General features: G+C 36.7%; 1 protein-coding gene across 5 annotated transcripts; it reads left to right on the top strand.

Moving 5' to 3' along the window:
- Positions 1–412: 412 nt before the first annotated feature.
- On the top strand, positions 413–8,342 carry LOC121733245 (cellular tumor antigen p53). Of its 5 annotated transcripts, none has more exons than XM_042123452.1 (8): positions 413–727; positions 926–991; positions 3,665–3,776; positions 3,859–3,957; positions 5,050–5,236; positions 5,640–5,877; positions 6,956–7,154; positions 8,009–8,342. In XM_042123452.1, exons 2-8 carry the CDS (start codon positions 945–947, stop codon positions 8,174–8,176), a joined length of 1,050 nt encoding a protein of 349 aa, XP_041979386.1. In that variant the 5' UTR covers positions 413–727; positions 926–944; the 3' UTR covers positions 8,177–8,342. The 5 variants fall into 5 exon arrangements, with proteins under 5 accessions (XP_041979386.1, XP_041979387.1, XP_041979388.1 ...); XM_042123453.1 differs by having other exon boundaries at positions 923–991; XM_042123454.1 differs by having other exon boundaries at positions 908–991; positions 5,643–5,877.
- Positions 8,343–12,680: the final 4,338 nt, after the last annotated feature.

Raw genomic sequence — 12,680 nt, 5'->3', positions numbered from 1 at the left:
GATTTCGACGCGACGGTGCAACGGTGCCGGTCATTGAAAGGGCCAGGCGATAACACTGCGTTGCGGCGTCGCATCGCAAAAAACTACATTGCTTTTCTAAGGTTGTTTTTGCGATGCGACGCCGCAACGTAGTGTTGTGGCCTGGCTGGTTATGTCAATGGGAGTTGGGACTGCTCAATTATTTTTAGAATTATTGGCAGTAACCAACTATTTTGTTTACTATCCGACTGTTTTTTATTACTGTCCATGTTTTATTGATTTTATTTTCACAGAATTAAAGTTACCTACCTACCTACCGCTTTAAATCCCGATTCTCGGTAGTCCTACGCGTTAAGAATAGTTCTGAAAAAAAAAGTAAAAAAGAAGTAGAAGTAGAACTGTCAAGTGTCAGTTGAAACTTGAAATCGGCGTCCGCGGTACATGGTCGAATTCTTTCGATTTTTCGTTTCTTTTTGCTTATTCCTAAATAATTCACAGGTTTATTTTGTGATATAATAGAGGATTATTCGTATTTTTGCTAAATTCAGTGAAATGTGAACTGGAAGGGCTTACATTTTAAAGTTGATGCACGTTCACAAAGTCATTGAAAGCCAAAAAAAACTTCACAGTGTTCTACACTGTGAAGTGATATTTAGTTAAAACTTATAGTACCTACATGAAATTATCAGTAATAGTTTATTTAACAAGTTGAGGTAGTGCTCCAATTTTCATAAAACACTTTAACAAGGTATGCTCCGTTTCACAACTACAACAATCTCCTCTTGTTTTTGCTTCTTGCTTTTAACAGTAATCTGGCTTTTAACTTTGGTACCTACTTACTTTAAATATGTTCTTTATAAACAATCTCAAACAAATTCTTTGGTTCAGTTGCTTTTAGTGGTCAATCTAAATATATGTATGTTTTAAGGAACTCTTACTGTAGCAGGAGAACCACAGACAGCAAAATGTTACATGCTGATGACTTTAACTTGGCAGAGGTTGGAGCACTGACGTGAGTTTTATTGTTATTTTATTAAGATGTCCCCAATGGTGACTGATACAATTTTATGTTAATTTGCCGGCTTAACATAAAAAGAATCTTGAAGTGCATCACACAATATGGTGCATTATATTGTCTGACATAACTCAGTTTTGTCAGACAACAGTAAAGGCCGGCAACGCACCTGCAGCTCTTCTGACGTTGCGAGTGTCCATGGGCGGCGGTTGGATGGCAGTTGCTTACCATCAGGTGACCCGTTTGCTCGTTTGCCCCCTTATTTAATAAAAAAAAAAAAAAAAAGTTACCAGTAAAAGGCAATAAATGATAGAATTGTAAAATTTTAGATTGAACAAATTGAATGTTTAAGATATAAGTTTAATTTTATGATACCGTACTCTGATATTGTATTCATGACATATTTAAGTGTATGTGTCATAATATAGCGTTTTCGGCATCTATTGTGTACCCGGCAAATACAGGCAGTAGCAGTCATTGACCACCTGTCAAAAAACTTGTCATATTGCATCACTTTCTATATAAACTACGATTGACAGTGAAGTATCAGATGTTCCTAGTCTGGCTGCCATACATGCTAGGGTCTATCGGAGAGGTCCACCTGTGCAGGTATGCCTGCACAGGTATACTGGAATGTGTGTGGGAATAGACCTGTACAGTTTTATGGACCTGCGCAGGCGACCAGTGCAAAATCTAAAATCAATTCTTTCGACTGACACCTGAGTAGGCATACCTGCACAGGTGACCTCTCGGATAGCCCTTAGCGTTTATGGCTTACATAAGGGTGATATCATATTTCGCATACTCAATGTGAACTCAGTAAGCAATACGAACTTAAAAAATGTTGGAGATTATCATCATCAAGTTACCAAGAGGTTTTCTGATTAATCTATAATAATCTCTGCCTTTGTAAGAGGAAAAATTTTTCCTTAACTATTTTATCAGAGTGGAGCAATGCCTATGGTTTGGTCCTCAATCCAACAAAAACTCAATGCATCATAATTGGCAGCAGGCAGCTTATCGCGAAAGTAGACTGAAAGACCTTACCTGACATTCTTCTTGATGGAAATATTATTCCCTACAGCTCCTCCGTGCGTAATCTTGGAGTTTACTTTGACCGCACCCTCTCATGGGATTTCCAGGTCCAAGAACTACGCAATAAGCTGAATGCTGCCACTGCATCTCTTAGGCGATTGAGCAATTTCCTGCCAGTTGCAACCAAAATAAAACTAGCTACTACTATACTTTTCCCAATTCTTGACTATGCTGACGTTTGCTACTGTGATCTAAACGAAAATCTTCTCTCTTCCCTTCAACGCCTTCAAAATTTGTGCATCCGTTTTATATTTGGCCTTCGCAAATTTGATCATGTGTCTGAATACCGGTCTCAGCTCAAGTGGCTTCCGATCAAGATGCGTCGAAATTCTCACGTCCTGCATTTACTTTACAATATCCTTTTTAATCCCTCAACTCCTGCCTACCTAAAATCAAATTTCAAATTTCTAGGTCATGGCAATCCTATTCTTCGCTCTGCAAAGAAACTTACGCTTGCCTTCCCTTCCCATAAAACTTTGTTCTATGATTCTTCTTTCACCTACTCCTCTATTCGTCTCTGGAACTCTTTACCTGATTCTATACAAAACTCTGAATCCATAAATATCTTTAAGAAACGTGTCAAGAAACACTACTTAGACCTATTTCCTTCAATATGAAAATTTTGATGTTAGTACTAATATTAATTACTTATCATAAAATTCTTATCTCCTGTAATTTTTTCATATTTTTGCCTTATTATATCTATGTAAAGTATAAGTAGTTTATTTTATCTCATATTAAGTATTGTAAGTAATAGTTTTACACTATTGTTTTTTCAATTATTTTATATTGACAGTTGCCTGGTAGAAACTGCTTACAGCGGTAAGGCCGCCAATTTGCACATTTTTATTTTGTAAATTTTATTGTAATTGTATTGTCATTGTTTTATGTATCTTTTGTTGTGTTCTTCATTTTGTATGTAGCCTTATGTGCAAATAAAGAATTTATAAATAAATAAATACAGCATCTTTCATATAGCTCCTTGAATTAAAAGATCAATGACCACTACCGCCTCTATCCGCCAGGTACACTTTGGAACTGCCCCAGGGCAGGGCAGGCTGAATGGATACAAAGATAGCCAAAGTTTGAATTACTAAGAATAAACTACATATTTTTATAATTAAATAGCCTTTATTCAGATGAACAATATATTTTTTTAATTGCAATAATATATTCAAATTACTTAATTATTATTCGGTATCTAGTGGTCTTTGTTTCTGTGTGCCTCTTGGCAAAGGCCTCTCCCAACAGCTCCCACTCATTTTTTTAAAGTAGTAATAAGTCTAAGTGCTTGGTGGATTCTGGTTTTGTTCGGCTATTTCTGTATCCATTCTGCCTGCCCTGCCCCGGAGCAGGTATCTCATAGCGAAAACGCCAATACAAAATTAAAAGTGAATTTATATTTAGAGGAATATCTCTAGATATAAATTCACTCTCCTATCCTATCACTATTCTAAAATAAAATCTTGTAGCATTTTCCTCCTGCTTTTTTAATTTCTAAGTGGAAGGACAGACTATAAGACTCTACAATTCTTGTACCACAGCAGTCAATTCTAATCAAAAATACTGTTTTAGGGGCGATTTTGATGAATATTTCATAAATGGAGTGCCAAGAGTTTCAATATCCGACATAGAAATTGATAATTTTAGTGAGCCCAAGACTGAGCCTTACAGTTTTATAAATCCTGTGAGTATCATTCTGTTTTTGAATAGAAAACCGGACATTATATTATTTAACGATGCTAAACTATAACACTCTTCTATTTTAGGTTTCACCAACTGGTCCGCCTCACAGAGTTAATTTTTCTGGAGAATATAATTTCAATTTAGAAATAAATGCAGTCCATACACAAAAGAACAAATATCTGGTATGTGGTTATTATTATTTGTAATTGCCAACCTTGTTTTTTTAATTTTTACCTTTCCTTTTAACAAATATAAAATAATAAAAAAACAATTGACTTTGCTCAGAAGACTTCTCCACCTAAGTGCCATGCCACACGATGCGGTGCGGCGGCGATACGGCGCCTGACCGGTGCTGCTCCCGTTTCCTACATATAAAAATGTATGGTATGGCCACAGACATCGAGCAAAATAGATACCGCAAGTGTATATTGTACTTCGCGTGCCATATCGCGTTCTCAAACGACGAGCAATGCTCGTCTTTCGAAAGTCTTTTCTTTAGTCTGCTATCGGAGTCAGAAGTCGATCGGAATTTTAAAAGTGCCGTATTGAGCTGTACAAATTCAAATAGAAACGTTGGCCTTGATAATGGACACGTTTCTTATTATCGGTACGTCACAGTGGGTAATAAAAAAGTGGCACGCTCGTTTTCATACAAATGGAGCGACATGCAGTATCTATCTTGATCACAGATATAGATCAAGATAGATACCGCATGTGTGTGTACTTCGCGTGCCATATCGCGTTCCCAAACGACAAGCAATGCTCGTCTTTCGAAAGTTTGTTCTTTAGTCTGCCATCGGAATCGGACTTCAATCGGAATTTTAAAAATGCCTAAATTCCTAATTGTGCCTTATTAAGCTGGATACATATAATATATATCATGGACACGTTTCTTATCATCGGTACGTCACAGTAAATAGGAAAAAAGTGACACGCTCGTTTTCATATTATCATACAAATGGAGGGACATGCGGTATCCATCTTGATCTATTTCTGTGGGTATAGCACACGGCGCGTTCCGGTGCGCTCCGGCGCTGCACGGCGGGGAGGCGGGGAGCTCGAGTCCGTTGTCGTTGATACAGTACTGCAAAACTTTGCGGTGCCGCACTCACCGTGTGGCCAGAGTCCGGCGAGACGGCCTCCAGTGAGGTGCCACACCGCGTCGCGTCGTGTGGCATGGCTGTAAGCCGTAAGGGTCCACCACATATTACGACACATGACGTAATATGTGCCTAAATTTGTAGGCTTTTTGTAATATCCCCTTTTCTTTTTAGTACTCACACAAACTCCATAGGATCTATGTAGTCATGAAGGAGAATTTCTCAGTAAATTTCAACTGGAACACAACAAACATACAACAACCATTGTATGTGCGGGCGACTGTTGTGTTCTCTGATGCTGCTCAGGCCGAGAAACGAGTTGAGAGATGCAGCCAACACTTCTATGAACAATCTAACTTGCGTGAGTGTTGTGACAGTACGAAAAATATAATTGATACTATACTCCACTCGGGCTAACTTGTCGCTAGCGGTTATTGACTCCCTTTCAAAAACTTGTCATTTTCCATATAAAACCACGATTGACAGTATCTGACACTTCATTGTCAATCGCGGTTTACATGGAAAATGATAAGTTTTTGACAGAGAGTCAATGACCGCTAGCAACAAGTTAGCCCGAGTGGAGTATAGCTATCCTGACCGATGCAAAAATAAATATGTAGTGTTAATGCACGCATTTTTTGAAATGAGAGTGTTAACAAAAATTTTAAAATTATAACAGTTTCTATATCATTTCATAATATTACACAAAAACATCTAGTTTCTGCTGTCGAAAATAAAATATTCATTTAATATATTTTTTTTAGAAGAAGCTCAAATCACTTCAGAAGCGGAACGAAGGAATGTTCTCCGATCAGCTCGGGCTCCGGGCTCCCCGGGTGTTTTCTACTGTGGCAGTCCGCAGACGGTAGACTCGTGGTACTCAGTGCTTGTGGAGTTCCCAGCACCTTCCAGCCATGCCTACACGTTTGTGTGCAAGAGCAGCTGCACTTCTGGCATCAATAGACGAGCCATCAGCATCATATTCACCTTGGAGGATATGGCGTAAGTCATTTCTGCTTGAAATTTTACTAAACTCGATCTATACATGGAAGCAAATGTTAATTATTAACGCGAAAACGACAACTACTATACGCGCATAACTTTAAGTTCTCGCGCTTCAATGAGAGGGGAAGGATCAAGGAATGTCGATTTTTAGCCTATTGGTAGTTAGACGTATCGTTATTTGTAGATCGCGATTAGAGGGTGACACGTTATTGGTAGATATTGTGCACATTCGCCGATCGGTCACTCCATTTCGTCGAGATAGCTTAAAGTTGTGCGGTGCCTATCTTTACATGAACCAAATATGTAATACGTTATAACGACTTTTAAATGTCTTTCGGGAAATTGTTGTTTTACAAATACGCACGTTTAACGTACGTGCATTTGTCATTGTCGCGACGTGCAAAATACCTAATTACGTTACGTTAAAGTAATTCTGCACGTCGCGACAACGTAACGTGCCACGTTACCGCACCGTTCCATGTTGACGACGCATCGCGACGTGGAGATGTGGACAGGCCGTTAGGCTTCTATAGAAAAACTAAACTTTGTCATTTTGGTGACGTCATGTTAATAAAAATAATATGATTAACGCTGTTAGCACTCTAGAACATGCAAGTTGCAAGTTGCAACATAAACTGATAAGTGATAACCCATTGTCGTTCGATCTGTAAGACAGGTCTGTCGTTTTAGTGTGGTATTAAAGCCGGAAAAGTAAAGACATTTGCAAATCATTTCTGTCGATTCTTGATCATTTTAAGACCAACTTACGAGGTTGGTAGAACTTTAAGCGTCTTTAATTATAATTATTCGCTAAATAAGTTGTCATTAACATATTTCAAGGCAAAAGCTACATATGAGTTATGACACAATGTAGCCGGTAGTCCGCAGGCGATGCGTCCTATTTTTAAACGAGCAACCCAAAACTGGACTTTATTTACTAAACAAGAAATTACTGAATTGACCTTGTCTTGCCACCCGCCGTGCTGGACTACCCAATTCTTGATGACTCTTTCAATATAATTACGCGTCGTCTCGTCAGTCGTCACGTTGTACTGACCCTAGCACCGATTTTCAGCGGCAACGTGTTCGGTCGCGACAGCGTCGGCGTCCGCGTGTGCTCGTGCCCGCGGCGCGACATGCGACGCGACGAGAAGGCCGAACCGACGGCGGGCAAGCGCCGGCTGACTCGCCCCCCGCGCCCGCCCTCGCCCGACACCCCGCCCGCTAAAGTCATCAAGGTGGAGAAGAACCATGAACAAAACATCAATTTGCAGGTGAGATTCTAGTCGTTTAGTTTAAATGACAGCCAAAATCAATCTAGGGGGCTATGCCAGAGTAAACAGAGCTAACGAGTAGGCCGACTCGGAAACATAAAAATTAATATATCTAGCGGAATAGAACAATCTCGAGCTGTCAAACGAAACCGAAATTGATTTACATCTGTGTGTAAAAATATTATGTGTATTGTGTACGTATACACATTACACTTACACAAGCATCTTTCTATATTAAATTGTCAACGTGCCGATAAGTGCCGACTGGACGTCAAAAAAAAGAGTGCTGCTGTCATGTATCACACGTCTCTTTTTACCACGCAGTGTTACTGATAGTGACATTTTGCTCGCTCAGGCTTTTGTTTCTCTAATCCGCTAGGTATATTAACTTTATGCTCAGTAGAGATCTCGTTTAAAATACGTTTGACGTAGTATGTCATTGACGTACTATACATATATAATACGTTACTAGGAAATAGGAATCGTGAAAAATGTTGAAAATGACAGTCGTGCCTCGCGCCCAACTCGCGTATATTCGCCCATTCGTTTGAAGTCGAGGTACTCCTTAGTTCTGTGTGGTTCTGTCTACTCTGGTTTTGCCCTGACCGAGCAAACCACCGAGCGAGGACGGAAGATCTCCCTTTGTAGCAACCACTCATATTCCCACCAGTGATGTCATTATTAAAATTGCTGAATTTGTCAATGACGTTGCCGACTTATTAAGTTTGGTAAATGTGAACACCGCCTAAGCGCTGATTGTGTTGTTAGTTCATTCTGTTCTTGTCTCCTCGTCCTACTGACCATTACTCAAATGGTCAGTAGGACGAGGCCCTCAACGTTTCCTTCGTTTTTAGGTTAGTCTCGTCGGGAAGAAAATTGCAATCTCAGGACTGAACGTCATGTACGACATGACAAAGCTGTTGAGAGACCAGAAACACGCGACTCAACAGCCCGTGGAAGATTTGGATAGAGCCCTAAGTGATATTCAACGAGAAATTGACAGGTTGAAAAATACTGCATAGCACCACTCGCTCAAGTTAAACTTAAGATTCTGCTATTGAGATTATGTTGTTATAATATTTTCTTTTGTTTTTAAGATATTGTGATAAATTCAATGCATAGAATTTAGCCGCATCGCGTCGTGCCTATGCAAGAAGTTTACGACGAAAAAAACTGCTATGAAAGTAATTAAAAAAAAGTTCTTGAAACAGCTGACAGATAATTTCCTCCTCCTCCTTCGAGACTGGATTTTTTTTCAATTTGAACTTCTTTGCATAGGCTTACTGCCTGTTATGTGCTTAAAATTTATGTTTTTGATTTTACCAAATCGAATATAAGTATAGAAACCAGTGCGAAATGACAATAATGATAAAATAATATTATGATTATTGATTACCATTGAAACCAATAGTCAGGAATCACTGAAAACTCTCACCCACCGAGCCTATATTTATCATTGAGTTTAAATTTAGAAATAATAGTAAATAAAGCTCCCTTATATTAATTGAAATATTTACACGTCGTATTGAAGGTCCTGTGTCTTTGTTTGTTATGTTCCTAATCCAGCTATCCCCAACCCGCGGCCCACCGGGACTTTATCTGTGACCTGCGTGATGTTAAACCATTGTGACATACACGCCCACCGGTAAAATAATGTAAAGTCGTCGTGAAAATCGTTAAATTTTCTCCACTTTTAAATAATTAATTTTGAACAACGTCATTTTTTAACCCTAATAATTTTTGTTGCGGCCCACGACACCTAGACCAAAACATGTTTGTGGCCCGTACGAAAAAAAGGTTGGGGACCACTGGTCTAATCCAATGGACCAGGCGACTGAAAAAGACAAGCAATGTGAAAAACCTTAAGTTTGCTTTGTAAATATTTTTATTAGTAAGGTGGATAGATTTTACAAAACGGCACCAACTTAATTAAGTATTAAACAATTTGTACTATTATTTTTGAAATATACTATTTAAAATATATTTTAGTAATATTTTTACAAAAATTAAATTTTAATAGTATATTTTCAAATCTTAAAACTTAAAATGTAGTTAGAGAGTAGTTGTAAGTTTTATAAATTATGTTGTCAGTTTTATAGAAGCCTGGAAAAATTAAAGGAATTGAGACCGAATAATTCATGTAGTTTTGAAAGTTGGTACAGTTGTTCCTAATGGTGTTTACATGAATATACTAAAATTTAATTATTATAATTTTTTATTGTATGTTACAGCATTTAGCATATTCATAATTTTCAGGAAGAATGAGTCTATAGGTACCACTACGTTTTTATTTTATCGTAAACATCATTCAAATTTATTTTATGGTTGGTCGATTGGCAGGGTACGGGGCATTCATTTTTTTGCAATTTTCAAGGGTCATATTTTTTATTTATTAGTAAATTTAGAAAAAGTCGAACGTAGCTTTAACAGATCATAATATTGTATAAAAATCATTTATCTGGACACATTGTCCAGGGAGTAAATTAGGGAATATGTTTGTATGGAAAAACAGTGCGAGTGTACCCTTTTAATACTCTGTATTTTCTGAAGTAATGACCGTACAGTAGAAATGTTTGGACGTAATATAAAGGGAATTAAATGTAGATCATTAATGTAGAAGTCACTAAAGAGATATTATAAATAATTTTCGAGTCACAAGCAAGAACCTTGAAAAAGAGACCTTTCCCCCCCTCCCCCACCGCCGGCTCTTGTCCCACCCTCGGGGACTTTTAGTACATTCATCTGGATTCTGGACACATTTAGGAACAACTGTACCAACTTTAAAAACTACACGAATTATTCGGTCTAATCGTCGATTTTGAAACTAATTTTCTTAGACTAATTATTGTACTTACTACTTTATCATGTTCTTCCATTGTAGTTATAATCATGTTTCGCTATGTGAAAATCTAGCGTGACTGATAAATTTCAAGCAACGAATATCCTAATAAAGTGTTTAGTACCTACATTATTATGGAATAGGTATTTTTCTTAAGTTATCACTTTTTGTGATGACTGTACTGAATATTTAAAGTTACCTAGAAACAATAAAAGATAAGCATGTGAAGTAAAAAATAAAAATACCATGACATTTGATACTGATTACGCTCTTTATGATGCTACTGAGTTCATTGACCGGTTGACCTCCCACGATCGTTATGATTTAAATATTACTGTGCCTGCCCCTTGTTTAGAAGTACTAGGTTATGTTCCGCTTCGTAAAATCAGAATATTATTTTAAATACTTACTTAATTTTTGATTAAACATTTTTACAAAACCAATCATATTATGTCCTAAATATCCATAATAGATTTTACCTAACATTAGGTCATAGTATATTCCAAAGTTCCATAAAAAATTTGATTCATAGGCAGTTGATGGACCTGCGTTATTTAGTCGGATTATGTGAATTTAATGTTAGTCCTGATTTGTCGGTTGAGTATGCTGTGACATAATGCGACCAAATTACGTAGGTCCGCCATCTACCTATAAACTCTGATAGTATATGCCTTACCAAAGTTTTAGTATTATGGTTTTCTGTGCATTTTAGAGTCACTCACGTGTCAAAAATTTACTCAGTATACATTTTAAAATATATTATGTAGTTTTATAAATGCACAATGCCCATATTATACGGATACCAAATGTTTGTAGTAATATTTGTATCCTATTCTAATGCTGCGTTTCCACCAGAGAAGTGTTTTTGAGAACCAATAGAATCGCTTTTTTTTATTTTATTGGATCTTAAAAACAATAAATTATAAATTTGAAGTTGAATAAATTATAAATTCTTAATTTTCACTATCACAACTAAACCATAAATCAATACAGTCAATTACAATTGATACAAAGCTATTAATTTTTTAGTAAGTAATTCTTACATTTAATTATATATTTAAATACCTATTAATACAATGTTTATTTTAATGTTTGTCTTATTTTTTAATTTGTCTTATTTAGCAGTTATATTTGAGTTTATGAATGGTGCAGTGCTTTAAAATTTTATGTTTAATGATCAAACTGATTTTAATAGAAGTAGTTTATCCTTGATTAAGTATTTTAGTTTTTTAATTTCTAGAAACATATTGTTATGGTCAGCGTTCCCTTATCCCTAGAACATTTTTTATTTAACCTACTATCAAGCAAATTTTTTGTGAGTAGCTTCATTTTGATAAGACGAATAACATTTTTTACTGTGAAAAATCTTGAAAGTGGTAGCTAACAGAGATGGAAAGGATTTTATACTTTAATTTGATGATCCTAAAATATGGATTATTCTATTTGTAGGGCCATGTTACTCTTGAATTATATAACTATTAACCTATCAATATACAAAAAATCAGCTGGTTAGGGTTCCATAGTCAAACAAGTTTTGTTGATTACAGAACCCTAAAACGGAACCCTAACCAGCTGATTTTTAGTACTTATATTGAAAGGTTATTAGTTATATATAATTTAAGACTAACATTGTCCTACAAATAGAACAATCCATATTTTAGGACCATCAAATCAAATTATGAAAACCTTTCTATCTCTGTTAGCTACTACTTTCGAGATTTTTCGCAGATAAAAATGTTGTTCGTCTTATCAAAATGAAGCTACTCACAAAAATTAGCTTGATAGTAATAAAAAAATGTTCTAGGGAACCCTGACTACTAAGTTTTATAGGTGCATATGCTAGATTCCAGTCGATAGACGTAAGTACTAAGTATGTAAGCAAGTATCTAAGATACTAGACTGTGCCTTATTTTCTATTTTAAATAAAATAATTATGATAATTTATTGTTTTTCATTTAATGTACATTTTCATAATATAATTAAGACATCAGTGGATGAACCGTGTAACCAGAGACCAGACAATATTTTCCTTTGTCTATGGTGTAACCAGGTGTAACTAATATTTAACAACATAAGAGGAATTAAGTAAGTACTATTTTTTCCATTATAATTTGATCAAACCTTGTGACTTACCTACTTCTGCATCTTCTGGCTAACATACACATAGAATACACATTTCTTTTTATTTCATATTATTTTTTCGGTCCTAAACGACAAAAACGACAGTTTTCAAATCGTCAAACACACAATGGCCTACGATGGCCCACTGCAGGCCATCTTCAACTGTAGACCACGAGTAAATCAATAAACTTGAACGTTCTATCGTACACCATTACCCCGTCTACACAATGGCGACAGCATGTGATGCCAGCTCCACTATTGTGGAGAGGCACCTTTACTTAGGTACCGTAATTGTACTTACGGTACCTAAGTAAAGGTGCCTCTCCACATGAATGGATGAAGCATCATCATCATCCACTCATGTCTCATCTCATCTCATCATTTTTGTCTCCAATCAGCTGTCATCATTTTTGGAGTTAAAAATAGTTAAAAATAGTCGCAGGTACACGTGTTAGAATAGATAATAGGTACACTTTAGCGTGCTTTAGCCCAGCGGCCCCCAACCCGCGGCCCGTGCGGGCCACCGGGACTTTATCAGTGGCCCGCGTCAAGTTGAGGTGACGCCG

The sequence above is a fragment of the Aricia agestis genome, chromosome 13 (assembly GCF_905147365.1).
Source record: "Aricia agestis chromosome 13, ilAriAges1.1, whole genome shotgun sequence".
Taxonomy (NCBI): Eukaryota; Metazoa; Arthropoda; class Insecta; order Lepidoptera; family Lycaenidae; genus Aricia; species Aricia agestis.
Note: the sequence above shows the minus strand (reverse complement) of the source record. Positions and strands in the feature narration are given on the sequence as shown.

Excerpts from the sequence above, each read along its gene's own strand:
- LOC121733245 (XM_042123452.1), top strand. The coding sequence starts at position 945 with ATGTTACATGCTGATGACTTTAACTTGGCAGAGGTTGGAGCACTGAC. Across the intron at positions 992-3,664 it reads GCAGAGGTTGGAGCACTGAC|GGGCGATTTTGATGAATATT; the intron begins GTGAGTTTTATT and ends ATACTGTTTTAG. Across the intron at positions 7,155-8,008 it reads AACAAAACATCAATTTGCAG|GTTAGTCTCGTCGGGAAGAA; the intron begins GTGAGATTCTAG and ends CTTCGTTTTTAG.